The sequence below is a fragment of the Agelaius tricolor genome, unplaced genomic scaffold (genome assembly GCF_023055355.1).
Source record: "Agelaius tricolor isolate 1412-34295 unplaced genomic scaffold, bAgeTri1.0.p SCAF_5, whole genome shotgun sequence".
Taxonomy (NCBI): Eukaryota; Metazoa; Chordata; class Aves; order Passeriformes; family Icteridae; genus Agelaius; species Agelaius tricolor.
Genome location: NW_027269265.1, coordinates 37,038,724 through 37,066,049, shown reverse-complemented (window position 1 = coordinate 37,066,049; position 27,326 = coordinate 37,038,724). Strand labels below are relative to the sequence as shown.

The following is a 27,326-nucleotide window of genomic DNA, read 5'->3' as shown; positions in this document are numbered from 1 at the left end:
TCATTAAAATCCAACTCCTGGCCCTGCACAGAACACCCCAAGAATCACACCATGTATCTGATGCATTCTTGAACTCAGGGTGATGTGACTGCTTCCCTGGGGAGCCTGTTTCAGTGCCCAACCACTCTCTGGGTAAAAAACCTCTTCCTAATATCCAACTTAAGCTTCCCTTGACTCAGCTTCAGGCCATTCCCTTGGTCCTGTCACTGGTCATCACAGAGAAGAGATCAACCTCTGCCTCTCCTCTTTCCCTCACGGGAAAGTTGCAGACTGCAGTGAGGTCTCCCTTCAGTCTTCTCCAGACTGAACAGACCAAGTGACCTCAGCCACTCTTCATATGAGGAGCTTCCCCTCAAGACCCTTCATCATCCTCATGGCCTCCTTTGGACGCTCTCTAATAGCTTAATAACTCTCTTATATTGTGGTGACCACAGCTGCCTGCAGACACACTTCTCCTTTGGGCCAGTTTGGACTGATGCCAGAACTAAGAAGCGCAGAGCACCTCAATGTTATTCTGCAGAGCAGTGATGGGATTCAAACTCAAAAAAAAGAAGCAATAAAAAGCATCTAAACTCCGAGCCTTTCAGCTGGTGATCCTGTTTCAAAGGGCAAAGGAAGTTCACCTTGTAAAACACCTCCAAAGCAATTTACAAGAAGCCAGAACAGCAAGTATGATGTTTATTTTTAAATGAAGCTGGAAGCAATTCTGTGTGAGCAAACTACATAGTTTGCAATTAGAGAATCAGGAGGACATGCCTTATCCCTTCCTAGTTTCTTGTTACTTCCTCCTCCTTGAGAGCAGATGGAAAGGAGAAAAGCATTTTAGACCTAACAGAATGCTCCTACCTTAGTTGTTTCTGCATCTGCCGAATTTCCCAGGACTCTGAATACCCTTGGCTCAGCAAATTGTCTGCCAGCTGCTGGAAAGCCACAACTCTTTTCCCAGCTGCTTCCAACTGATGTCGGAATGTATCGTATTTGGCACAAAGTTGCTTTAGAAGGGAAAACAAGAATAAAGAGAAAACCCCTTTTGAGTGCTCTCTTTTTCCAAACGTACCTGCTCATCAGAACACAGCCATAAAACATGTAATAAGCTGATAATTCTTAGAGACAGACAAACTTCAGAGAATGACAGGATTCTACCTTCAAAGACCATGAGAAGCTTCAAACTCTTAGCAAAACATGAGGTTTGTGATGCAGATGGGGGGCATAAACATGATTACTGGGAATAGAAATAAGCATTCTATGTGCAATGAATTTAAATTATAAAATTATACGGTTTTACTTAATGAACGCAAATGCGTATTCAGTGCTGTAAATGGATAATATAGTCTGATTTTAAGGTTTAAGACACAAGCTATTTTGAAATAAATAATAAATATTATAAAAATTAAGATGAACAGGTGAATTGTAGTGATTTCTAACAGGCTGACATTGCAGTGATTTGTAACAGGCTGACATTAGATTGGTTTCTATGCCACGTGAGAGGTCTGTATATCAGCAATCACAATTAAAAAGAAAAAAAAAAAAGAAAAAATCCTAAATGGATACCATACTGAAATATCTACTTACTAAAAATAGAAAAGATTTGCTCTCTGAAGGTGTAGACATTTTAGCATGCAGTTGTTTCAGACAGCTCAGACCTCATGGTAACGGGATGCAATGCTGCCTGTTCTTCAGTCCTTCCCATCCACTTCACCCTTTTCTCCTCCCATCTTCCAGTTATTTATACTTACTTCTTACTTTATCTTTTAAGTTTTCAAGGACAACCTTAGTATCTGTTTACAGTCTCATTACATACAGTTTATTTGATTTTTTAATCTGCTACTCAAAAAACTCACCAAAACATGTTCATAATCATTTCCATAGTCTTCAGAGCTGGCTTGTTGTTTCTGCTGAGTGATCCAGTCTTCCAGATCTTCATATTCTTGTAGAAACTCATGCAAGAGAAGAGTTTCATCGAGTTTCTTCCCTCTGTTGGGGGAAGGAGACAAAATAATATAATTAATAATAAAAGAGAAGGGCTATCAGTAACTTTCTTCCAATGAATCCCCAAAACCTCTCACCATCAAAATGCATTCTCTGTAATGAAAGAGCTGATTATTTCTCAGATTTGGAAATGATGATTTTAGGATGGCAGCTGTCAGACAGGTTTTGCTTGGGGTTTGTTATTGCTTTTGCTGGGTTTTTTCTTTCCATGAGAAAGAATCCCCTTTATTTTTTCCAGATCTGTCCTGATCTGTCTTTCTAAAGATAATTGAATTACTTGTGAAAATGAGAAGGAATTATTTCCTGAGCATCAGGAAAGCAGATGCTATGAAAGCCTTTGGATGCAATTCTCATATTGCCTGTGTGGCAGAATTGCTCCAACCTGTTACATATTTCCAATGGTCTAGATTACTTTATAATTCAGTCAGACACGTTATGGGGCTTCCACAGCAAAAAAAAAAAAAAACAAAAAAACCCCAAAAAAACAAAAAACAAACAAACAAAAAAAAAATCAATTTTCCATCTGTCAGCCTGCCATTGTGCAAATATTTCAGAAAAGAAGAACCTGGCTTCCCAGTTTGAGTCACAAATGTTCATCATAAGAGATGTAACTTGTTAAGAGTCCAGCCCAAGGAGAATGCAGATGAGAGGTGCAAACCAGAGCACCAATAAGGTGCCACAAGATACAGGTTAATATTTAGAAAAATGAACACATTTCTGTGTTCAACACACAGAAGTGTTTTGATATTTCTAGATTATTTCTTTTTCTGAACTTTTCATTCACAGGTTTTTCTATAGATGCTTTTACTTTTTCAACTGTAAACAAGATTAAAAATGAAAGGTTAAATACCAGCATTTTCTTTAGATCTAGATATTCTAGTATTCAGATTAATTTATTTGTTATTCTGCTTGCAGAATCCTCTTCCTTTTCTGAGTGAAATTTTTGTGGGGGAAAAATCAAAGTTGTTCAGACATTTTTTCCATTTTTTCCTTTCTGAAAACCAACTATAAGTGTTAAAATCCTTTTCACAAGCCAACTGTCCTGTTGTAAATATCTTACTGTAATAATAACTGAAAGAAAGTGAAATTAAAAGTAAAGGATTATTCAAGAATAAAAGCTTTCCCATACTAGCACAGTCACTGGGTATATAAATAAGTGAATTCATTATTGTGTCTCTTACGATATGTAAAGATCAAGTAATTTTAAAATAGCATTAAGGGAACATTCTAAAAATATTTTTTACGATTGATAGCAGATTCTAAATACCACAAATGCAAGCCAGAATCTGGCGCCTGAAGTCACTTTACGAGAGGATGATTAAAGATAAAGAGGAAATTGGTAGATATCAAATCCTTAATATGCAGCAAAACTCCTTGAATAAATTGTAGAAGTCTTGTTTAGTAAAATGAAAAGCTCATAAATGCACAGAATTATAATATAGAAACAGGCAATTTCCTAAATATAATTGAAATAAGAGGAGATAATATAATTTAATTATAAAATGTAGAAGTAAAATAAAATTAATAACAAGAACAATATTATAACTATAATTATAATGATAATAAATTACTTATTTATAATATAATGAATATAAATTCCAGTGAAGTAACTGGAGATATCCTTTATTGATTTCAGTGGGCTTTGAATCTAATCTAGGATCCAAGGGGGAGTTCTGGTTTGTACCTTGCTGCTGCTAGCTCCTGCAGCTCCTGAAGTCTTGAATGAACTTGCTCCTTTGGTGCATCAACCTCAATATACTGGATGGAGCCCACAAGAGGAAGAGTTTGAGCACTTTCATTCAGTTCTTTCAACAAATCTTGGTAAATGGCAATCTCATGCTCCAGTGCCTGACAAAGAAAAACAGTGAATTGAGAGCCAGTTGTCCGAGATAGCCACTGTCTGTGAACAGCCTAGGGTGTAGTGACTGAAAAAGAAATATTTTTGGGAAGGATGGGACATTTCCAAGACTTGAATAATTTTTGATTATTTTCTAGCAACATTTAAAAAAATTGTACAGAAATTCAAACCAATTAAATGAATAAAGACAATTAGAATTCCCTGATGGAATATTAGGTAGAGAAAAGTATTCCTGGATTAATACTTTATCTGTATCTTTGATTTTAGGAAAAACTTACAAGGCTTCTGCACACATCTGTTGAAACTGAAAAGAAGATAGTCAGATTTGGCCTCAGAGGAATATGAGAATATTCACCATCGTCCTTTTCCCCCAAACTACATTTTACCAACCAAGTTGGTAAACTGCACTGATCTCTTCTATCAATTTATATATATCGATGCAAAATGTTGTAGATGCCTGGGCACTCAACTACCAATAAGACAAACAATTTTATGACTGCAGAGGGACCAAAAGATCAGGCTAGCCCACAGAATTTAGGCAGAGAAATACCTTATGTTTCTTGATGAGTTTCAGTGTTCCATCTTCATCTTTACCGTAGTCCTTGCTTGTCACAAGTGGATATTTTTCTGCTATCCAAGCCTCCAGGTCTGATATATTCATTAAAAACTATCAGTTAAAGAGAAAACAGATAAGCTTCAACTTTCAAAACATTAATGACATTTTTTTCTTACCTAATAAATTCTAAATAGATGGTGCACTGTAAGACTTACTGTAATGTTTTATTTAATATTTAATTCACTATTCTCTGTGAAATCATAAAATTATGAAGAGATCAGAGATGGAAGATTTCAGTGCAGGATAACTAAGTGTATAATATCAGTGGGACATTTCTACTTCCTCTACCTGAGAAGTTCAAATCACTGTAAGAATCAGGCTTCATAAAGTCTACGGTTCTGACAAGTGTGTTCATATATAGAGGAAATAAAGGCCAGATGATCGAATGGAATATACTTTAACTGGGGCTGTGAACTCCATGCAAATGTTGTTTATTTCTACAAAACTGCATGTACCACCTGAGTAACTGACTTCCTAAATGACCCACTGATGACAGAAAACTTGGATTATCGATATAAATATTTGCATGCCATTTTTAATTTTAATTTTTTTAAACAGGATAAGTGTGAAGGTCCAGAAGCCTATTGGAAAGAATAAAGTCAAACTCCTAACTTGTTCTGAGAGTATCTGAGAGTATTTGAGAGTATCTGTTCCTCAGTATCATTTTATTGCCTGGAAAATTGTTGCATGGAACAGGTAAAGAATGGATAGCACAAGAAATCCTCTCTTTTCTGATTTCCATGTCATAATTCTCCAGTATGAAGGGCCAGTTCAGGATTCATTACATCAATAAGCTGAAGCCTGAGACTGTGTAAAGACACAGAGAAAGGAGCTACTACTGGGAGAAATGTGTGTTCTGTGCACAGCTATACAGGATGGGTATAGAACCCAAGGGAACCTGTAAGGTAGCAGGTGGAGAGTGGGAGCTGCATTCAGCTGTGCAGTCCAGACCTCTATTCCCATGAGTCTGACCTCAAGCAGCTGGAGAGAATACCACTCCCAGCAAAGCTGGTTTTTTATTCACTTTAGCATTATGGTCCTCTTGTTTGTCTGAAGAAGCTACTGTGCAAGCTCTTTGCTTTAATTTGTACCTCCTGGAAGCCAACTGAGTGCTGCAGCTGCTTCATCCTTTCCTCAGAGGATGTCTCCAAGCCCTGCCAGGCAGTTAGAAGCTCCTGGCATTTCTCACTTATTTTCTGAGCTGATGGGTGCTGGTCTACAATCATTGTCTTTCCTTTATCCAGGACCCGCTGGACTTGCTGTTTGTGGGCATTCACTTCTGCCTGCAGTTCCTGGAAATGAGGGAAAAGAAAAAATAAGAATGAAGGATATGTGAGGACAAGTAAATTCTATGTGTTCCTAATCCTAAGCAAAACTGGCAGCTGGTGACAGTGGGCAGAGTACAGCAAGTGGACACCAGGACTGTCTTATTCCTGCATCCTTGGTCAGTGGCGCCAGCCCACACACTTAATGCTCTGCTCTTGATACTGCCATCAAGGGAGGAGGGAAGGGTCTGTAAGGAAGCAGCACACATCCCCTAACTTCCCTACACCAAAGTCCTCTTTTTACCATGCTCCTGACCCTTCCCCTGTCCAGCAGCCAGGGAGATTTGGGAGAAGGAGCAGATCACAGGCTGAGACAAAAGCTGGTGGAATCAGAAAAAAATGTTGAGCTGGTGATGCAAAAATAAAATATCCAAGATGATGAAGGGGCTGGAGGATGATGCAAAGAGAGACACTGTCATCAGTACCATGAAAACTATTGGACTACTGCTCCATAAATCCTCCCCACCAGTCTTATAAATGTTCTCATGAAATTTGCAATTAAGGTGCTACAAAATCCAGCATTGCTTGTGGTGCAGGACAGCTGAGGTACCACTCTGGCTGTGAGGAACTGCTACAAAGAATCAAACTCCCCAGAAATTAATATTAACCTGTCCTTATAAATACAGTGACTGTAGCTTGTCCAGACCATTTTAAAATCTGTAGAGATTTAAGATAATTGCTAAATGCCCATTATATGCTCTCCTAGAAAATCCAGTACACACAAACTTCAATATACAATTTATAATGAAGCCATAAGCAGAAAACTACAATAGTTTTATTTTGTTTACTCTTTTCCATGTAGTGTCAAATGCACTAGTTTTTTTTATCCTTTTTTAATGGGAAGAGCTATGCAATTTCTCACATTAATAATTCTCCATAATATGACAAATTTTGCAGTTCTCACAGGAATGTTGTATTTGCTCTGAAAATCATCACCACTCTGCTGATTTGTGTCAATCCACTGAACCATTTTATCTGGACCAGAGATGGAATCAGTGAATGTACTTATTGGAAGCTTTGACTGTGCAGGGGTGGTGCAGGTTTGTAGGCTGAGGTGAAGTGCAGTGGGTAACCACGCTAGAAAAGACTTGAATAAAGGAGGTACCTTGTGCTTTTGCAACAGGTTTTGAGCCACATCCAAGGACTTCCCGCAGTTGGTGGAATGGGCAATAGGCAAGCGCTCATTGATCCAGTTCAGTTCCATGTCATGATAATGGTAGAACTCATAAAGATCCACAGCAGCTTCCAGCAACTTATGCCTCTCATAAAGAGGTGCTTGCAAAGACTCAAACCTAGGGGTCATCCATTAAATACATGTTAAAACAAAGCTTTTTCCTCATTCTGCCAAGGGAATTAGACAACAACACCATCATGGAGATTTTGAAGCACTGGACGCTTCTTTGCAAATAAATTTCAATGTTTAGTAGCTGCTGCACATACAAGGATTGGCAAGCAGACCTACATGATAACATACATCCTTGATAGCATACATCCTTGGCAAGCAGACCTACATGATAACACTAAATGTAAGCAGAGAAAAAATTATTTACACTTTTAAAGTCCTAGGTTTGTCCTGTGATGTATTGAATGCTGGATCACTGTACCTCTTACAAAGCAGTGGATGAAGTGGGGATAAGACAGGGACTAGAGGAGGAGTGCAGCTGGCAAGGAGCAGTGTTCAGTCATAAAGGTTGAGGTGGGTCAACAGGCAGCTGTGTAGGTACAGACCAGGTCCAGCTGGAAGGAAGAATCTTTCCCAAGTATGGGTTAAACTTAATCAACCAAGAGAATTTTTTAGAAGGTAGAATAAAAAATGCTATTTGTCACAAGAGGTGGCCGGGAACAAAAAACAGAGGGACACTGTACCTTTTCAGATATTTCTGTGTTTCATCTAGAATCCTCTGGGAGTCAAAGTGATTGGTGGCCATTTTCCTTGCATGAGATACAATGGCATTCATTTTCTCTGCCAGCTCACGTGTCTCATTTTCCAGCTGTCTGTGCTGCTTGAGTAGATCACGGCTGGAGCGCAAATCATGGCCTGTCTCAGATTCCTGAAGAACTTTCTCAATTTTCTCTATCTTCTTTTTGGCATCCTGCCAGGAAAAGATTACAGCACACTCATACTGTCCTTTCAACACTTTCTTTCACTCACCCCCTCCCTATGACAGCTTCCTGGACACAATTTTTTAATCCAATTGTCCTTTCTTGGTAATATGATGTCTGGATATCTCTAAGAGACATCTTCAGGGAATATTTTGTTTTGTGAACTATTTTGGAGTACTCTTCTCTCTGAAACACTAAAACACATCATTGAAAACAGTCTCTTTGAAATATCTTCAGCAACATAATATAGAAGAGTTACACAATCTTCAAAGACTGCAGATTATAGCTGTAACTCAACAGCAATTCCATTCATAGTGGTCTCACAACAGCTTCACAGCATATTGTCCTTGTTATAAAATTTGACTGGATGACCATGTGCTTAATACAGTGTCATGCCTGCAGCCCCAGACTGCCTCCAGGCAAGCAGTTATGTGCGCATAGCACGGACCCCTACAGAGTTTGGGCTGTTTTCCCAGTACAGGATGGCCACACAGATCCAGTGTTGAGCCCAAGTTCAACAGCCTGATGCTTTGCTGGCTGTTATCGTGCTCATAAATTTGAAGTTAGCTTGGACAGTATAATATTGGGGTTTCTTTCCAGGAGCTGTAGACGAAATGGAGACCTTAAAAACCACTTCTATCTGGATGGTATTCTCTTTTATGTGGTGTCCACACAATAGAGGAACCAGGCTCCTAGGCTATTCCTCCCCTCTGTTCCTCATGACTTCCTGACCTGCAGCAGTTCCATGAGCTGTTCCTGCTGTCCAGCTTGTCTCAGTTTGTCACCTCGCTCTATCATCTTGCCATACAATTCCCTCCACTTCTTCTGAAGCTCTGCCATCTTCTCCTGGACAGAAACTGCAGCATAATGGTTGTCTTGAATCAATTGATTTCCTTTCTGGAGAAACACAGTGCATCACTTTATTAGCAGTCAGCATCTATGAATTTCGGTACAAGATGGAAAACAGCTCCAAAGCTGCCTTCACCTTTATCAGTGTTGTAAAGTGCTCCTCATTAGCCAACATTTCCTTCTCAGCAGCCTCATGCCACTTCAGCTTGCGTAGAACATTAGTTGGATCTCGATAGGATTCATCTGATGCAATCTTGTACTTCTCTTCCATCCATATCAAAAGCTCAGCAGCATCACGATTAAACTCCTTACAGAAAACAAACAGGATTAAATTGATTTAACTCATGAAGAAGTATAATCTTGAACTATAGATGAGGTTTTAAGCCATCCTAATATCTCCTGGTCTCTTTTTTACCACAATTACTAATCTGTTGCCTGTAATTGTCAGTGAAGTTTTGCATTGTTGATAGAATATTTTAACCAGAAGAGAGCCAATCCTCCAGTATAACTTCATATCTCAGCATAGAAACTAAGCTTGGTGCCAAAATTTTGATTAACTGCACTAAGTTATTAAGGCCCAGAACAATAGTAAGTAATGAACAGAATAAATTTAACCAGTAGACAAAGCATTCTGTTGATACTTTTCATTCAGAATCTCCTATTTTTTTAAAAAAAAATTCTATGGTTATAGCTTTGTAAGTTTTATTGCCAGTGCATCATCTGCTCCCTGGAAAACAAAGCTCTGTCCCACAGCCAAAGAGAAAGTGAGCTGTAGTAGGAATGTTCAGCAGTTTGAGTTTTTGTCTCATATTAAGACAAAGGGTAAAATTCCAAATTCACAGATGCCTGACCAAATCTGCAGTATCAGTTACCTGTAGTCGTAGGGAATCCAACAACCTCTGTTTTCGCTTGGCATTGCTTTGTATCAGTTGCTCCCACCTTCTCCGGAGAGTGACCATTCTCTCTTCAATACTACCATGAAAAACAGAAAGTCCAATGCTGTACTAATACTGGTTTCCCTTGCTTATGCTGCAGTCATGACTGTGATATAAATGTAATCTAGTTTCTATGACTTTGCTGACAGGAAAAAGGGATATAAGGCTCTGTCCCATCACCATGTTGGGCTCACCTGGGGAGCAGGTATTGCTTGCTAGCTGGTCTGGATTTTCCTCTTGTATGGCTGTGTCACATTAGTGCACTGCAGCCATATACTGGAACACTGAGACCTCCCTCTGCTCTGAATATTCCATAGTTATATAATTGTTATATTACTTATAATTAACTAATAACTTCCACTTTGGTGTAAGTGCAATGAGGCTTTGGAATGGTTTTCTAATGGTAGTAGTTCTGGCAAGAAATCAGATCTTAAGGGCAGTTTTATAATTTTGTGGAGGGAGTGTTCAAGACATTATCACCTATGATCACAAGAGCACAGTCTTCTGATCCAAGAGGTCCATTCTAACCCTCTATTTCTAATTCTTGTTTGCAAAGGGGACCCCTTACTAGATCCTAGTGGCTCTAGCACAGAGAAAGGAATTACAGGTTAACGGTTCAGCTTGGACAAAAACACAAAGGAGCTGCTCCTGAAGAATTTTGCTTGTGAAGTCTTCAGTAACTTTTTGAAAGCAAACCGTGTTTCTAATATGTGATACTGACAAATTAAGGCGTTCTTTTTCTGTAGGCATTTAATGAGTTCACTCTAAGGAAGTTTTATCACTATGTGTAATTTATGATACAAAACAAATTATTCTAGTGTTCTGCCAAATGCCACATTTAACCTCCTTGTCCTAAGAGCACAGGAAATCTATTTTTTGAAAAGAATTCCTTTTGGCTCCCTTATCCATCAAATTGTGGATCGGAGGTCAACTAATTTCTCCTCAGAGAAAATTTTTCATTTCACATGATCACACTGGATCATTTATTAAAGCTAAATAAAACAGCAATGGGTTTGGACTCACACATGAGATGCGAAGTGCCTGCTCTCTAGTAGGTTCACCCCATTTTCATTGAGCGCTTCCACTCGTCTCTTCAGTGCCATCAGCAGTTGTTCAAATTCCTGATGTTGCTTCAGCAGGCTTCGAACAGCATCTACATGGTCCTGCATTTGAAAAAGAAAATTTGATCAGGACTTTTCTTGCTCTTATTGTTTCTGTAGCTGTGAAAAAAAAAAAAAGTTGGACCTTACTTTCCTCCTTCTCTTTTAGGCAGGAAATAGAGTGTACATTTTGCATGAGCCCAAGGATGTTCAGGGCTACAAACAAGCAGCAGGTTCGCATCATATCTTGGTTTCTCTGTTCTATATTTCCATCATGGTTCCATTTTCACCTTTTAAGAAAATCTGCATTCTAAATTTATGTCCCCAGTCTGGCCCATGTAGGGATATGCATTACAAAAGACTAACTTGTAAAACTTTATTCCACTCAGTTGATCCCAAAGTATTAATGTTTTGGGTTCAGCTGAGAACATAAGAGGCAGTGATAGACCACAACCTCCGTCTTCACTGATTTTGTGAATATTTGTTTTTTGCTTCATATGCTTTAATATTCTTAAATTAATGAAATAAAAAGCTTTTTTTAAAAAAAAGGTTGCATTTTTACTTGAAAAAAAATTACTATGTTTAAGTGGAAACCTTATTTTTTAATGGATGAGTCAATTTTATATAAACCATATGACATGTACAAACAGCAACAAATCACAACCCTAGCTGTTTTAAATTTTTTTTGAGGGACAATGAGCTTTGTTCTCATTAAGGTGAGTAAGAACATATGAATGTTAATAAGATCCTGAAAGTCTAGTTCCCAAGCATGGAAATGCCATGATCAGAAGAATAAAGAAGCCATTCTAATAGAGAAGGTTGTTGCTACTCCCTGGATGGGGAGAAGAAGCAGGAGGAAACAAGATCAGCTGCTGTCCATACCCCAAGGTCATCCCCCCGGAGAAAGGCCTCATGGCCAGAGAGGGCTGCATTGATACGGTCTCCCTCCCTATTGAACTTCTGCAATTCCAGGCCATCCTGCAGCTTTTTCCATCGCTTTTCCCACATTTCCTCCAGCTCTTTGTTCTCCTTGGCAAGTCTCTCCATGGTCTGGTGGACATCTCGGCTCCTGTTGTAACTGGGTTGTTGGTGGATTACTTTGCGCCCAAGCTCTTCAAGCTGCAGAAATCTTCCCAGAGTTCAAAAAGAAAAATGAGACCTCACTGCATGAGGGAATACGAATTCTCTTTCATCACAGCTCTTTGCTCTCTTGGCAGCACCCATACACCAAGTTTCCCTCCCTTCCTATTACCTTTTCCCTGCAGGTTATGCACTACAAAGTTCAGCTGTTTTATTGCTCAGGGATACATGCTGGAGGCAGTAGGTGAGATTTCCCCATCTGGACTGAAAGCCCACATAAGCAGGCTTTCATATTTAAAAGGAAAGGAGGGCCAACAGTTATCTGGAAATTCATAACAGTGCAGAAGAAGAACTGAAAATGATGGCAAATGGAAGCATAAGGCCTGAGAAGGAATGGGGTACTGGAATAAAGTACAGATGGCACTTTTTGAGACTGTCAGGAGAGCTTGTGGAATTCTACTACTGCAAACACACAGCTCTTCCTTCCCCCTCCCCCAGTCTTCAGGATAAGTATGCAAAAGCTGACAAGATTTTATGTTTTGCAGTCTCCTTTTGTCATGAACATTCAAGCAAATGTGAATAAAATTTCGATATCACCTTCATGCACAATTTATGTACATGATTTACATGTTTCATTTTCACAGTACTGTTGTCATATCACCCCACTCTGCCCACCCTGCCAGAATCTCTCTACCTCTCATTCTGAGAGCCAATTTCTATCAGCAGGTCTTGATGTTCCTTCAGCAATTGCTCTGCAGATTCCACGTCCAGACCCATTTCTTCACTCCTCAGTTTCTCCTGAATGCCCTCTGCCCACAGCAGGAGCCTACGGCTGTCTTGCAGGAAGGACTGCTGGTTTTGGGCCCACTGCAGAATGTCTTGCTTCTTTTGGATCTCCAGCTTGAGCTTTGCCAGAAGCCTCTCCATGTTTTCTACCTGCTCAGTGATGGCCCTGCTCTCTGCAGGGTTGGTGTCCTTGATCCTTCAATAAAATACATTCAACTGTATGAACACTTAGAGCTTAAACCAGTACTCTTTAAAAGGAATGGATTTGGATATTTAGAGTTCCATTAAAAAGAAAGTCAGCTAAGGCAACTTATCCCCATTGTGAATGTACTGAATACTTAAGTAAAAAACTTTAATATTTCAAATTTATTTGTGCAAATTTCCTTTGCACAATTATCTGCTATTCTCCTACCATCACCCTTGCTTCCTCTAATTACCCTCTTTCAGGACCTAAGTGATACCTCCACATTTTGAAGCAGGTAACTAACACTAGTAAGAGAGGATTTTTTAGAACTACAAACAATCCTGTGGTATTCATCCTTCTACAGCTGTGAAGTCTGGAAAAAAACACCTCCTCAATCACCCAGGCACACTCAAGAGAAATCAGCTCAGTCCAGCAGGCAAGTGAGTTCTTTGGTTTTCTAGAAAGAGAAACTTTAAAAGCTGCTCTTTCTCTTTATAGCCATAATTTGCAGCATGATCTTAAAGAACTAGCAAAGAAAGTGAAAACATGAAGAAGGTTCCTTACGATTTTGCAACACTCCTCAAGTATTCAATTTTCCTCTCTGTCACCAGGACCTCTCTCTCAATTGTGTACAGTTTGCGCTTGTCTGACTCCAGTCCAGCAGGCAAGTTCCCTGGTTCCAGATCCCTGAGTTGGACCGTCTTGTCTTGCAGTAGTACCCCTATGCTCTGACAGTCCTGAAGAAATGTCCTCACATCAGCCACTCCAATCAGCTCAGAGCCTTTCTCCTCCTTCAGTTTTTCCATGGATTGCCACCTTGAAGTGAGATGATAATTTGTAGCCATTGTTATAAATGAACTGTATCTGCTTTCTGTTCAGAAAGAGTCTTGTATAAAGATTACATCAGGACTTAAATGTTTGGGATGGGTGGGGGTGAATACCAGCACTCCCTCACAACATCAAAGTTCATATCAGTGTCATCTCCAAAATCGGGACCTGCTCAGGTGACCAGAACACTCTGAACATGATGCAATTAAATAACCATGGTCAAAATCAGGACCTGCCTATGCCCACTGAGTGACATGGTAGCAGAATACATTCACAACAGATACTAAATACTCTTAGTGAAGTCAAACATGGTTTGATGCTCCTTTCAAGATTTGTGAAGTATGTCCTCACCCTGATGCTTAAGTAACCAAATCAGTGCTGCAGAACTACTCTGAATACAACATCATCACCTGTGGATGAATTCACATTGTGCTTTTACAGGCACACAAAAATTTCTACAGTTTAAGCAATTTGGTACCAGGGTCCTAGGAGCCCCCCTCAGTCCTGGAGACACGGCACTGAGCTCAGGGCCAGCCTACAGCCAGCTGAGGGCTGCCCCTTTCTCGTTGGTGGCACTGTTGTCTAGAAGGGTCTAGAATAGTCAGCTTTCCAATTATCCCTGTTACACAATCCTCTGCTTATCAGTAGCACTTTTACCTGATGTTGATCTTTTCCATCCAAGTCTGGATCTCAAAATATTTGCTGGGACTGATCTTCCCATATTTAGCAGCTAAGTTTTCAATGTCTTCCAGCTGGCCTTTGCCTGCAGCCAGTTCCGTTAAAAATCTCTGAAATGGAAAAATACAATAATGAAGAACATGAGGTTTTTCTGTTTCTGTGGACACAATTCTCCATCATCTCTTACATCCACTCATATCCCTCTTCCACAGGTGGCTTCTTCCCTTGCCTGCCTTCTCCATGCACACATGTGCACACAATTCCCCTGCATCCCCCTGTCCTCCCTGGTGTGCACACTGTGCACATTTGTCCCACTCCACTGGGATGCAAGTGCACTGATGTATTTTTTCATAATTTGGTACTTTTTTAAAGTGATGCAAGATAAATGACAGAAAGAATCCTTGTGTACCATGGTATTTGTACAGGATACCGTGTTCACAGGAAGATAAAGGGACACAGTCACATCAGCTTCAGTAATTTGGCATAGTCTGTACAAAAGAAATATCTAGCCTATGCATGACTCTCTAAGTTGAAATTAATGAAAAGGCTCTAAAACATAATTTCTCAACTTTATCATTTTTCTTAAGGTAAAATTGATTAAAAAAGGTGTCATCTGGGAAGAGGAAAAAGGGATACCTGGTATTTCTGCTGCATGACCTCCACATTGTCTGCTTGTGGTTGAAGAGTGCAGAAAATGTTCTCTTTATCTCTCATCCATGACTGAAATCCTTCGCAAGAGCTACAGAAGCGATAATATCCAATCATCTCCTCCAGAGCCTTTTTTCTGTTCTATAAGAGAGATGAAGACTTAACTATTGTTGTAATAACTCCTTACCATTTGAAGCAACAGAAAAAAGATCCTTCCATTTAAGCTACAATACACATAGTATTAGTACCTTAGCAGTTTTCCCAGACACTGCTGAAAGAGAACAGAACATGAAATTTTAAGATCACAATATTTCTTCCAGAGAAACAGTGGTTTAAAAGCATAAGAGAATAATTTGGAGGGTGCTCAGCCTCTGGACAGTAAGGAAGGCTGCTGTGCAACCTGCTGCTGCTTGCTGAAGGCATAAGGCAGCAGTTTCTAGAAAATGTGAAAGTCACATACAACATGTTTGTGTCATTCTTTAGGGCATGATTAGAGCAGGTGTGAGTGAAGAGTAGCATATTAACAAAATACAGGTTGCAGTTTATTTTTTCTGGTGTCAGGCAAGAAAGCCTGGTGATTGAGGAGCTACAAGAAGCAAACATTAAGGGGGGAAAAGAAAAGGATTACACAAAAGAATCTGCTTTTCATGGACTAAAATACTGGAATATAAATGGGAAATTTGCCCACATAAAATCTGTTTTGATACAAAACTTCGATGATAATCTCAAGGCTTGAAGTCCCACAGGAATTAACAGGATTGAGGCACATTATTAAACTGAAAAGCAGAAGCCAGGAAAGCACTTAATTTCAATTTTTCACTGGTTTGGATTTTTTCATGAACTGCACAGCAGAAAGGGATATTATACCTCAGCCATGCTCTGTAGATGTTCATAAAGTGAATCTATTTCTTCTTGGGTCTTCCAGATATTCTCTGGAAGAAAATGATCATCCAGACTTGAGGTTCCAGTGGATGCAGTTTCAGATGTTGCCCAGGTTCGACTGAATGGTAGCTTAGTTGTCTTTTGGTTTAAGTCATTTGGGGCTTCCCTCTTTGTCATCTGTTAAGAAAAATTTAACAAAATCAACGGATAAGAATTTCTGATTTGGATAAAATTTCACTTCGAAGGAAAATTTGGATTTGCTAGTTCAAATCACAGCATTGTGACCCTTTAAACCAAAAACTTCCAGTATTTTTTGGGAACTGTTTCCACTGTTTTATACTGAGAAGTTAATTTAAAAACCTGAAAAATATTTTGGTTTTGTTTAAAGAAGAAGTTTAATTCAGCTCATTTTAAAATGTATTGATACAGTAAAAATTCTCATTTTCTGCCCAAATCAGAGTTGTTTGGTTGGAGAAGCTTTTTTTTTTTAGGAGTGCCAACAAAGCAAGGCAACTGACCGTGCTCATGGTTCTCTTTGTGGTGATGTTTCTGTACCTGAACACTTCCAGTTTCAAAATCTGTGAGTGCCCTAGTGAATCAATACTTCTATTTGTGCATCAACACCATCTTGTCATGTGCTTTTTCACATTTCATAGCAAAGTAATAAAATATTTTTCTAATAAAAATTAATGTTGGATTGATGAGGTAAAGGAAAGACCACAAGAGATGCCCATTGCTCTCAAATTTATTGGGCTAAACATTGAGTGAATACAGACATTTAACATAAACTATGAAATGTGTCGTTCATTCATATCCCCTGAATTCTGTTATTAAATGAACTGATTTCAGGTAAAAAGTTCCCTTTCTAGTCAGTGAAAAAGAGGGGCATCTGAAGAGCTTAACTTCATCTCATTTGTCTTAATAATAAGGGATGGAATGAGCTGCTCCTGGAGTTGTGGGATAGTTCTTCACTACTTTAGGGTACCAGAAGAATTTGTAAGGATGTTTTGATTAAATGTCTGCTTTTTAAAGATTATTAAAATTAATAATTTTATGAGAATGAACAGTGAGAATGTATTTCTGAGGACCAGTAGAGGTACTAACATGGATGAGAGCATTTTTAGCACTTCAAAGAATAGTAACTAGGTGTGCTACGAGCAGACAAGTAACTTCTTTTTTGCCTAAAAATTTCCCCCAGTTCTAATTAAAAATTTCATTTGGAATATTCTATTTGAGTAAAATAAATAAAAAATAAATAATTGAAAAACCATTTCGTTTACATTCTTCAACACAGTGTGACACAATCCCTTCCCTACTTACTGCAGCTGGAGCCTGCTGTGCTGCAATGTCAGCCTGCTCCTTGAGGCGCCTCATCTCGGAGGAATAGGCTGCGATCTCCTTCTCCAGGCGCAGGTGACGATGCAGCAGCGCTTCGGCGCTTGACTCATCTTTGCCGTAGTCCTTGCTGGCGAGAAGGGGCTGCCTCTCTCGCAGCCACGAATCTGCTTCATCGATGTCAGCAAAGTACTGAAGGAGCACAGGGAGGAAAACACTTGCATTCATGCTGGAAGTATCATATCCAGCTCCTTCCTCTTTGTAAAATTATGAATAAGGGGAAATTCCATTAGGTCTGTAGCCATCAGGTTACTTCCAGGTTGTGACAGCTATGGATAAGGTAACTCTAAGCTCTTGATGTATTTCATGCTCACAACACAGCTAATGCACAGAATTATAGTGAGTAAAGAGATTCAAGGATTGCATATGTAGCTGCTTAAAAACTCCTAACTAGCTAAAACTTTGTGGTGCATAACAGCAGCAATAAAATGTAGGATGCTGGTAGGCATCACTATGTAAGACCAACAGATATTTTCTAATTGTTTAAGGAACAAGCAATGAACTTGGTCTACAACAGAAGTTTACTTTTTTCCAGAATTTGCAGTCTGCCTGGCTATGGTTGTAGAAGGGTGAAACATGGGTTTGAGACATAGAATAAAGGAACAACAGGAAACAAAGAATGCCCATAGTAATGAGGGACAAAGAAAAACAAAAACGCCATAATTGTGTCAATAGAGAGGAGAGAGAATTTAGACTTTCTTAAGAAAAAAGCTGTTCAGTTTTGTTCAAACATTTAAGGAAACAACAGACTGAGCAAAATCTTAAGAAGGAGAAAATAAGAATACCTGAGATAATGTGATATGATTTAAGAATGTTGCTTTTATACAAATTCTTTATTTGCAGATGTGTGAATGTTTGTGGGAGTAAAATTGTAGGTCAGAATGGAAGGGTCAAACAATTTGCAGGATTTGTGAAGTTCACAGTCAATCTAAGTCATACAATGTGTTTCTTTTGTTGGTGGTCTTTGGAATTTTTTTCATTTTTGAAATATGTCACACAGGTACCTGATCCACCCTCTAAAAAGACTCTGCATTAGCGCTGTCATGTGATTTATTTCCATTAGCACTTTTACCTTTAAAACATCTCCCAGCTGCTCAAATCTCCTGTGTGCCTGGCTTGCAGGAGGATTGAGACTTCACTGCCAGAGATCTTTTTGAGGACCAACAGATGAAGTCTTTCCTGCCAGTGTTGTCTTCTGCGTGGGGGCATGGGGCAGAACTGAGCTACATGCATGTCCCACATATCACACACCCCAGCAGAGCCTCTTACCTGTTTGATGAGGGCTGCTGCCTGCAGGCGGCTTTTGCGATCAGCAATCTCATCTTGGAGCTGCTGCCACAGCTTCTGGAGGTTATCTGTCTGCCTCAGAATGTCGTCCTGGCGCATGGGGTTCTTCTGGCTGAGCTCCCAGCCCTTCCTCATCACTTCTGTACACATGGCCCTGTGTGAATTGCACTCTGCCTCAAGAGCCTAGCACAAGGACAGAAAACATGTCAGCACAGCTCATTCTCCACCAGCCAAGAGAAAAGAGTGGCTCCTACTCTCTGCTGCTGTCATGCAAGTATTTCCAAGAGCCCCATGTCTGATATTTTCACCATTTCTCTCTTTACCCTCATCTCTCTTGGATGGGAAAAAAAGGTGAGAAACACAGAAACAAGCAACCCTTTTTTTTTGCCCATCAAAAGTTAGCTAGTATGGAGCTCAATGTCTTCACAAGAAGGCCCACTTCTACTTCAGTATGAAGCATATTCCTTCTATACTCTTTTATTTCTCCTCTTTGGGAAAAAAAATGCCTACTCTATACATTTTTTAAAAATTCCAAACTCTGAAATAAGATAAGGATTATCTTATCATTAAGATAAGGATTAGTTTGACAGCATTCTTATAAGTGCTGCACTGACTGAACTGAAAGACATGGATGATCTAAAATCTTGCTTTAATACAAAGACAAGGCACCAGCAACAAAGTAAGATACCTTGTTCTTCTGAATAGAGGCTGTGATCTGGCTGACATCTTTCCCTAATGTTGTCATTCTTGCCAGCTTCCACTTCTCAGAGATCCATGATTCTTCCTCTTTGCAATCACGGAAGAATTCAAAAAGCTTCAAGGCTTCTTCTAGCTGAGATTTACTGAACCAAGGAAACAAACAGTATGTGACTGTCAGAATTAAGACTCCATGAAGACAGTGGTAGATTGAAGAAATATTTAAAAATTGATAATTTGAATGCCTTTAGTTCCTCTTTGTCATATATTAATTTGTTCATGGAATAAGACAAAAGAAACAAAATTATATTTCCTTCTTTCTCCAGGAGATGAGGAGATAACCACTTGCTATTCAGACTTCTCATAAAGCAAGTTATAATAAATGCTGAGAGTGAATCTGTTTCTCATCTACAAAAGTGAGTGATCCTTTCACAAGTGCAATCAAGACACTCGAGTTGCTTTTGTTATGTCTTGTAAAATGGAGAAATGACAAAATTTCAAATGCTGGGAAGCTGTGCCTTCTCATTAAAGAATGGCACATTGGGCATCCTAATCAGGAAGAACAGAGCCACAAGCACAGCCCTACCGTGACTTGCTCTGAGCTGTGAGGTTCTGGTACAGCTGACGAAGCATCTGAACTTTTGCATAAAGCAATTCTGATTTAACTGTGCTGTCCTTGCTGATTTCTGCTGTTCTCTGGGTGATGTGTGTCAATCTGTCATCATAGGAAGAGATCTGCGAGTCAACCAAGTTGTGATTCTGCAGCAAATCTACTACTTCAAGGAGCTGCTTCCCACAGTCCTGGGAATTCACCAGCACCTACAAAGTGAGAAGAAAAAATTAGACATTTTCAGAGAGTTCATCCAGGCTCTCAGTGCAAATAAATCAGTTAAAAGGTTCCTGTTGTCTCTCATAGCTTCTAAATGTCCTAGAATGTCAGATAGGTAAAGCTAAAAACCTGCCTATTTAGAGAAATTATACTTTTTTTTTCCAATTCCAGAAGCTAATGGCAACAATCCAGAGTTTTGATCTGTTGCAGTGTAAATAATGGGCTCATCAAATAGGCATCTAAGATATATCTTCTGATGAAGCACTCAAGGTCTCAGGATTTGTGGGTGCAATGAATATATCTTTGCTATAGACCCAACTGTAGGCAGATTGATTCACAGTCTGTATTTGAAGAATTCCACAATATCCCATTCTATGATATGTTCTAACTGCAATGTTCTTTCATTTCAGGAGCCTACTTGCCTATGTAAATAATGAAAATAAATACTTTATAATAGTTAATTGGTGACAGGTGAGAAGTGCTTATCAGTCTGTCTCCTTCCTAATTGTATCAATGGATACAACTATTAATCCTAGGGTACTATCTCTCCTTACCAATCTTTTCCCATATTCTCAGACTATTGCTGTTCCAATATTACCATTAGATATTCTTTGCCTACTAGCATTAGGACAGAAATATTTGTAACTTAGTGATATCTCTTATCTTTAATTTGAAATTCACAGCTTCATATACCATGCTGACTCTTTCAGCCTGAGTACAAAGCAACCTGTAGTCATGAGGATTTTTCTGTCTTCAAGGCAAAGAATGTACACATACTTCCTTCCATTACAAAATCAATATGAACCCAGTTATTTCTCATGCTGAAGAGTTTGTGCTTTAACACTCTGGTAACAGTTGGAAATTCTTGGTAAAAGCAACCACTATGCATTTACAGTGGAACTTTTCTTTCTCATGAGCTTATATACCTGTAAGGCTGAGCTAATTCCCATCTGTAAAATTACTGCAGGAGCTTCCAGAAGCTATTCAGAAGAATAATGTGGAATGGAAACAGGAGTGTGTTTATTCCACTTTTGCTTTTGTACTCGTAAATTTAGAAAATACTGTTTCACATCTTTATATTACCATATAACTTGAACCTGTAGTACATTCCATGTAATAGGATTCCTGGCTTTCCTATTTGGGAAATTCCCTAGAGCAAAGCCTGTTTTTCCTCGTGTAGTTATCTGTGATGATGAACCAAAATGCTCAATTAGACATCTAGGTAGAAATTGTCTATTTTTTCTATAGCTGATAGACTTATCTCCTGTTGGCAGCAGCCAGTCCCTGGAACATGGGGACACACATTAGCAGCACTGCAAGTTGTGTGCTGCTGGAGAGGGCTCAGTACCTGCAGCTCTTTCAGCTCCTCTGTAATGGCATCTATGTCCCTCAGGAGGCCCAGAATTTCCTGCATGGTTCCGAGGGATTGTTCTCGTCTCTGCAGCTGATCCAGGAGGTCCTGCCATTGCTTTGAAATGTTCCTTTGCCTGCAATGGAAGGGAAAGAAATTAACAGTTTCAACCAAAGACCTTGGGCATCACTGGAGGATTCTCAGCGCTTGCAGCTTTAGAGGAATTAAATGAACACACATGACTCTTGACATCAGTGTACAAGGACAGGCCAGGAACACAAAACAGGTCAAAAGAATGTTATTATAGGAATTTTGACTAGCACATCAACTGTCATTGACTTCTTAAAATTTAGACATTATTTTTAAGGATGTTCATAAAACATCCTTTTATTTGCTACAGTGTTTTGCTTGATACAGTGGAAAGGCTGGAAAATAAAGAAGTGTTCTTTAAATGGCTGCTTAAAGTAAAACATTAATCTAAACCACATCATAAGTCACAATCTGATCTCATAGTCTGATTTACTATTTTTAAACTGATTTTCTGAGTTTTCACAGACGGTCTTGATTTTGTCTGAATTTAGAAAAGCACCATGAGAGAAATTGTTTGTATGGCATTCTTAGATACTCACAAATCAGGTTATATAATAACCTGAGATAATCAGAGAATATATAATTTCTCTCCAAACGGAGTTAATCTGAGAATACCGTGCCTTAAACAATTCATATCTCCCCAAATTGCAGACTGAAATAGAAAATGTGTTGGTTTGGGGAAAAATAGTATCTCTAAGCATTTTTTCATGGCAGATAGAATATTTGGTAGAAATTTGTAGGTATACTTTCATAAATAAAAAAAATACCTTAAAAATATTTTTCACTCTAAATTGTTCTGAGGCTTTGATCATTCAAGGAAAAAAGTTAGAATTTTGAAGAAGATTAAGTGTTTGTCTTATCTGCTGTTCACAGGTAGAAGAAATTGCTGACAGTTCTACTCATGAGGAGCAAAGATAGGATTCACAGTTATGATTAATTTCCTTCCACCACACCACAGAATTTCAACTAATATTGACCTCCACTACCACAGAGTTTCTCAGCCATCACTCACTTCTGCAAGATTTGATCTTTGCTGTGATAGTTCTCCTGGCTGATAACGGAGGCCATTTCATCCAAAGCTGTGAAGCGTTCCCTCCTGGGCAGCACATCTGCCACAATGGCTTCCAGCTTCTTACTGGCAGCCTCCATCCTGTCCACACTCTCTGGCCAGAAGTCCTGCTTCCCGATCACTTTCCTCATGTCTTCCAAGTAGGATTCACGCAGGGCTGCCTTCTTCAGGAACCTCTGGGCTAGCTGTTCCAGCCTTTCCAGCCTCAGCATCTCCTTCTGCAGTGCTTTTCCACGGTTGTGCTCTGACTTTTCCAGGATGATCCAGTGCTTTTCCACATCCTGCAGCATCTTCCCCTCTGGGGGCAAGTATGGCCGTTGGTTGTTGGCTCTCTGCTTGGTCCTGATGTTGAAGAGATGAGCTTCAATCATGCCCTTCTCTTGGTATTTGGGGGGTTTCTCTACAGTGCGGAAGGTTTTAAAGTTGGCCATGAGCAGCCACATTTCCTGAAGAGAGTTGGGGAAATGATGGTCATCCAGTTCCACCACCTTCTGTTTAATCCATTTCAGGAGGTCAGAGACCATCTGCTCATACTGGAGCTTCAAGTCATCTATCTCCTTCAGGAGGAACACAATCTGTAATGGGAATATAAAATGACAAGCCACATAAGAAACAGAATGAAGCATAGTGGGCGAACAGAAAGCAGTGCCTCCAGCAGTCATCATATTAGCACATTTTTATATTGATGTGCTAATAGCTGTCACATCTGAGGCTAGGTGAAATGCTAGAACAGCCTTCCATAAAACACAGATAAATCAATATTATTTAATGTTTCATTTCAGTTCTTATTTAAGAAAATATTTTGGAATAAACAGCATGGTTCACAATTTTTGTTTCACAATTGAAAAAAAACCAGATTTTTTTTACCTCAACCCCAAACAATTCTAGGCTAATCTGTAACTACACCCTTTTAGCTTCACCACTTAGGATTTAGGAGACCATCTGACAAGATCCTGGTTCTCACATGCACACAGCAGACTGTGGTCAAACATCTCCTTCTCCATCTCTTCTGTTGGAACTGTTTCTCTTTATTAAAATTACTAGAAAACGTTTTTTGGTCAAACAGGGCTTTAGTAAGGATGTTAACTCTGACTTAATACGAACTTTTCAAGACCAAGACATTTATCTGTTTCATTTGTGGCCTGACCTGCCTTTATTTCAAGTTCAGGTAAATACTGGAGCAAACATCTAGAATTGAATCCCTAATGAAACAAAAGGTGTTAGAATCAAAGTATCCTTTCTTTCCATTTTACATTTTTTCCATCTTTGTCTTTTTACTTCATATTATTTTTTTCCTCACCCTAACTTAGTAAAGATGCAGATCTTTACTCCTACAAATTTCAGGTGTAGTGCTGAATAATGCTATCTGTCTCTATCATTCTCCTGAGTTTGCCTGCCCCAGCCAGGCAGATTAGTGAGGGAGATGGCACTGGGAAAAGACCCAGTCCTTCCAAGTGGTAATCTGCTTTTGCTTACCAGAAAGTGCACTTGGCAATCACTAAGTGCTGCAGTTTTGTAAGAGCTGTAAAACAGCACCAACTTTAGTGCAGGAAAAGCAGCCCATGACATCAGGGCTCCCTTCTGAATTTTCTGCCATCATACCCAGTTCTTGCTGAAAGACCCAAGCAAATGCAGATCTTAGACCTCAGGTGGGAGAGGGAAAGGAGATTTGCCTTCCAGAGCTGTTTCTCTCTGCCGTCCTGGTCATACACTTAGTCTGAACCCAAAGGCTTCCTTGACACATTCAGGCTTCCCTCCCAATCCTATTAGCAAATTCAGAGCCATCTGTTTGAGGGGTCTAAGGACATGAAGAGATTAACATCTGTTTCCTTCTCCTTCTGATTGTGTGTGTCAGAAATGCGGGACGATGGGAATGCAATATTCGAGATAGGCTAAAAATAGGAAAGGAGTCAAAGGGAGAAAAAGAAGCAGGTAAGTGGAGAGAGAGAAAAGAAAGAATAACTATAACTATGAAAAAAAGGAAAAAACAGTGGAGCACAATGAGAATTAAAAAAAGACAGAGTAAGCAAACTGCTTACTCATAAAATACAAAAGTTATGGCCTGCTTGCTCCTTACAGTTCCTCTAATACATGCTTGTAGACTCAAGGACTATTTCATGTTTATCAAAAGATAAATAATGCTTCCTGGCCAAAATCCAGTGGCCCATGTGTAGAGCTGTGGAGTCCTACTGCCCACTCTCCTGACTGATGCCCAAGCTTTGACTGAATTCCAAATCCTGCTCTCATCCAATGCATCTCTTTGGAGAACATGCTGCTCTAATACTTATCATCCTAGAGTATCTCTAATTGGTAGGGACCCCTAAGGCCCATTCAGTACAACTCCCTGCTCCTTGCAGGACTACCTAACGTTGAGTTTTCTGACAAAAAAAGCATCCTCCAGAAACTCCTTCCACACTAACAGGCTCAGTGCTGTGGGGAGCCATGCTACAGGATCATCTGATCCTTGACCCAGACCACATTTTTAGCTCACCAAACCCTGTTTTGCAAAACCTTTTCACCTTGTCACCACCAGGGAAGTCTCAGTGTGAATTTTTGTTCCTCCCTCTAAGCAATGTATTCCCCCTCTCAACTGCACAGGCAGTTCTCTGAATACGGATGTTCATAGGACCCATCCTGGATGTGTAGGTTTTCTGCAGGCTACTTCTTTTGTAGTTTTGTCAAAACAAGAACAGAGTTCTCTGGAGATAGAAGACAAATTGTCTCAAAGGAAGTGGTCTTTGGAGGAACAACTACAAAATTCCTTTAGTTTTCCATCAGTGGGATACAAGAAATTTTTAATATAGCTCATTTTTATGTGAGGTGAATTGTATGTGGAAACAGAAAAAAACCCATAACTTAGCTAAATTTAATAAAAAATTAATAAAAAATCAATAATTTTTTTTAAAATTCAGCCAATTTAGCTAGCATTCTCTCAGTTTTATTTGGTGGTGGTGGTATTAAGTTGTTTTGGTTTTGTTTCATTTGTTTGGGCTTTTTGTTTGGTTGGGTTTTTTTCATTTTTCACCTAAGGAGTTAGAAAGAAAGGATGAGGATTTTCAAAGGAGATCAAAATCCAAAGTAGCTCTATAGAGGAAGGGATCATCATTCCTATTAAATGAGAAAACTGTTGATTAGGACTGCTTTTGCCTAGTCTTAATCTTCTTCAAATTTTATTGAGCTCTCTATGCCTTCAGCTGCCTTGGAACCCTATCTATTCTCAAACAGAAACCGTGAGGTCAAAAAGGGATTGATTTTCAGTGAGATAATTGCAACCCTCTTGGACATCAGAGAGTGTACAGGAACAAGTCTCAAGGTACCATGTCTTTCAGATGGCTGTGCCTTTTGATTCAGTTAAAATGATCCTGAAGTTGAGCTTGCAGAAAACCCCCCACAGTTCCAAATTAAATTTAGCTTTACCTTTTTAACTTATAACTTCCAAAGATAGCAATGCACTTACCTTGTTAAGTCTCTTTTGTATTGTCTGGCCTTGTTTCAGCCTGGAGAAGTAGTGGTAATAGAGTGACACATAAGTCATGATGGATCTCTCATCTGGATAGGGCACTGCCACATCCTCAGCATCAAGCAGTTTGCTGATTCCAAACTCTTTCTCAGCAACATCAAAGGCATTGTTCAGGTTTTTAATGGGCTGCTCCTGCCGCAGTGAGCTATAGTGGATAAGATCAGGCCTGGGCAAGGAGAAAAAGAGGGCATGGAGATGAAGGAAGATTTATGTTTGTAGTAAATTCTTTCAGATCATAAACCGTAAACTGTTTATGAGACTAAGTTAATAGTCATGTAACTGTTAATTTACGTGACATTAACACTGGAATTACTTTGACCCTGAACTTCATTTAAGAGCATTGTCCCTTGCCCACATAGCAGGAAGAAAATTGTTGTCTATGAAATTGAATTACCACTCCCAACAAATGTCTGCCCTTATTTCTCCTCTTCCCCAGTGGGTGAAAACCAAAGCCCACTAGAGAGACAGTTGTGAGAAGGGAGGTGACTCCCAGCTGGGGAAGTTCCACAATCCCACTATGGTATCCCCTGTAAGATATAGCAGAACTGTTGAGGACAAAGAAGTGTTCAAGGTTATCATAGATGGTTTTTCTCTCCTGCTTTTGGCTATTTCCTTCACTCTTTTTCAAAGGGACAGAGAAGGGAGAAAAAAAGAGACTGAGAAGTTGCTTACTCTATTACAATTGAACAGGAAGATATACATGCTCCAAAGTTCATACAATAAAATCACTGCCTGAAAAAGATTTTAGAAAAAGAGCAAAGGGAACATGACTGAGGGGCTAAGACCAAATGGGCAGTACTGTTCAGATACATGATATTCCCCTGAAAATTTAATATTACACCCAAGTAAAGGAGCTTCCAAGCAGGAGCTTTTTATTCTTCCTTCCAAGGAAAGAGAGAATTTAAGAAAGAAGAGTCTTCAGTAAGAAAGGGCAGAGAGTATCTAACAGTTTCTTGACAAAAACTTGTAATTCAGACCCTGGAACTACTTGTGTCAGAGCTAGAAACAGCAATGAGGAACTCTGCCCGAACTGATCCATCAAATCTTACCTGTGAGCATGTATAAGTGCATTGAAGGCCAGCCCATCACTCCAACTTTTGGAGAAGTCCTTCACACTCACATTGGAATAGCTGGCAGTTTTATGCTGACACCATAGCAATAAGGCTTCATTGGCAAATAGAACATCAGCTCTACCTCCAAATTCTTCCTGTGAAGAGAACAGGGAAAA

At 39.4% G+C, this 27,326-nt stretch overlaps 1 protein-coding gene across 1 annotated transcript in view; it reads right to left on the bottom strand.

Annotated features, from left to right (window-relative positions):
* Positions 1-27,326, bottom strand: part of SPTBN5 (spectrin beta, non-erythrocytic 5) — a 90,776-nt gene that overhangs the window by 59,097 nt on the left and 4,353 nt on the right. Inside the window, exons 4-28 of the mRNA XM_071428375.1 lie at positions 27,148-27,305; positions 26,036-26,264; positions 22,522-23,153; positions 21,417-21,555; positions 19,826-20,058; positions 19,232-19,385; positions 18,526-18,726; positions 17,182-17,388; positions 15,847-16,038; positions 14,968-15,120; positions 14,311-14,441; positions 13,390-13,641; positions 12,550-12,837; positions 11,658-11,904; positions 10,699-10,838; positions 9,613-9,712; positions 8,877-9,047; positions 8,624-8,788; positions 7,655-7,881; positions 6,894-7,080; positions 5,555-5,755; positions 4,398-4,514; positions 3,674-3,837; positions 1,842-1,974; positions 847-992 (exon numbers count right to left, since the gene is read on the bottom strand). Coding sequence (XP_071284476.1) covers positions 847-992; positions 1,842-1,974; positions 3,674-3,837; positions 4,398-4,514; positions 5,555-5,755; positions 6,894-7,080; positions 7,655-7,881; positions 8,624-8,788; positions 8,877-9,047; positions 9,613-9,712; positions 10,699-10,838; positions 11,658-11,904; positions 12,550-12,837; positions 13,390-13,641; positions 14,311-14,441; positions 14,968-15,120; positions 15,847-16,038; positions 17,182-17,388; positions 18,526-18,726; positions 19,232-19,385; positions 19,826-20,058; positions 21,417-21,555; positions 22,522-23,153; positions 26,036-26,264; positions 27,148-27,305 — 4,967 coding nt within the window. The remainder of the gene's footprint in view (positions 1-846; positions 993-1,841; positions 1,975-3,673; positions 3,838-4,397; positions 4,515-5,554; positions 5,756-6,893; positions 7,081-7,654; positions 7,882-8,623; positions 8,789-8,876; positions 9,048-9,612; positions 9,713-10,698; positions 10,839-11,657; positions 11,905-12,549; positions 12,838-13,389; positions 13,642-14,310; positions 14,442-14,967; positions 15,121-15,846; positions 16,039-17,181; positions 17,389-18,525; positions 18,727-19,231; positions 19,386-19,825; positions 20,059-21,416; positions 21,556-22,521; positions 23,154-26,035; positions 26,265-27,147; positions 27,306-27,326) is intronic.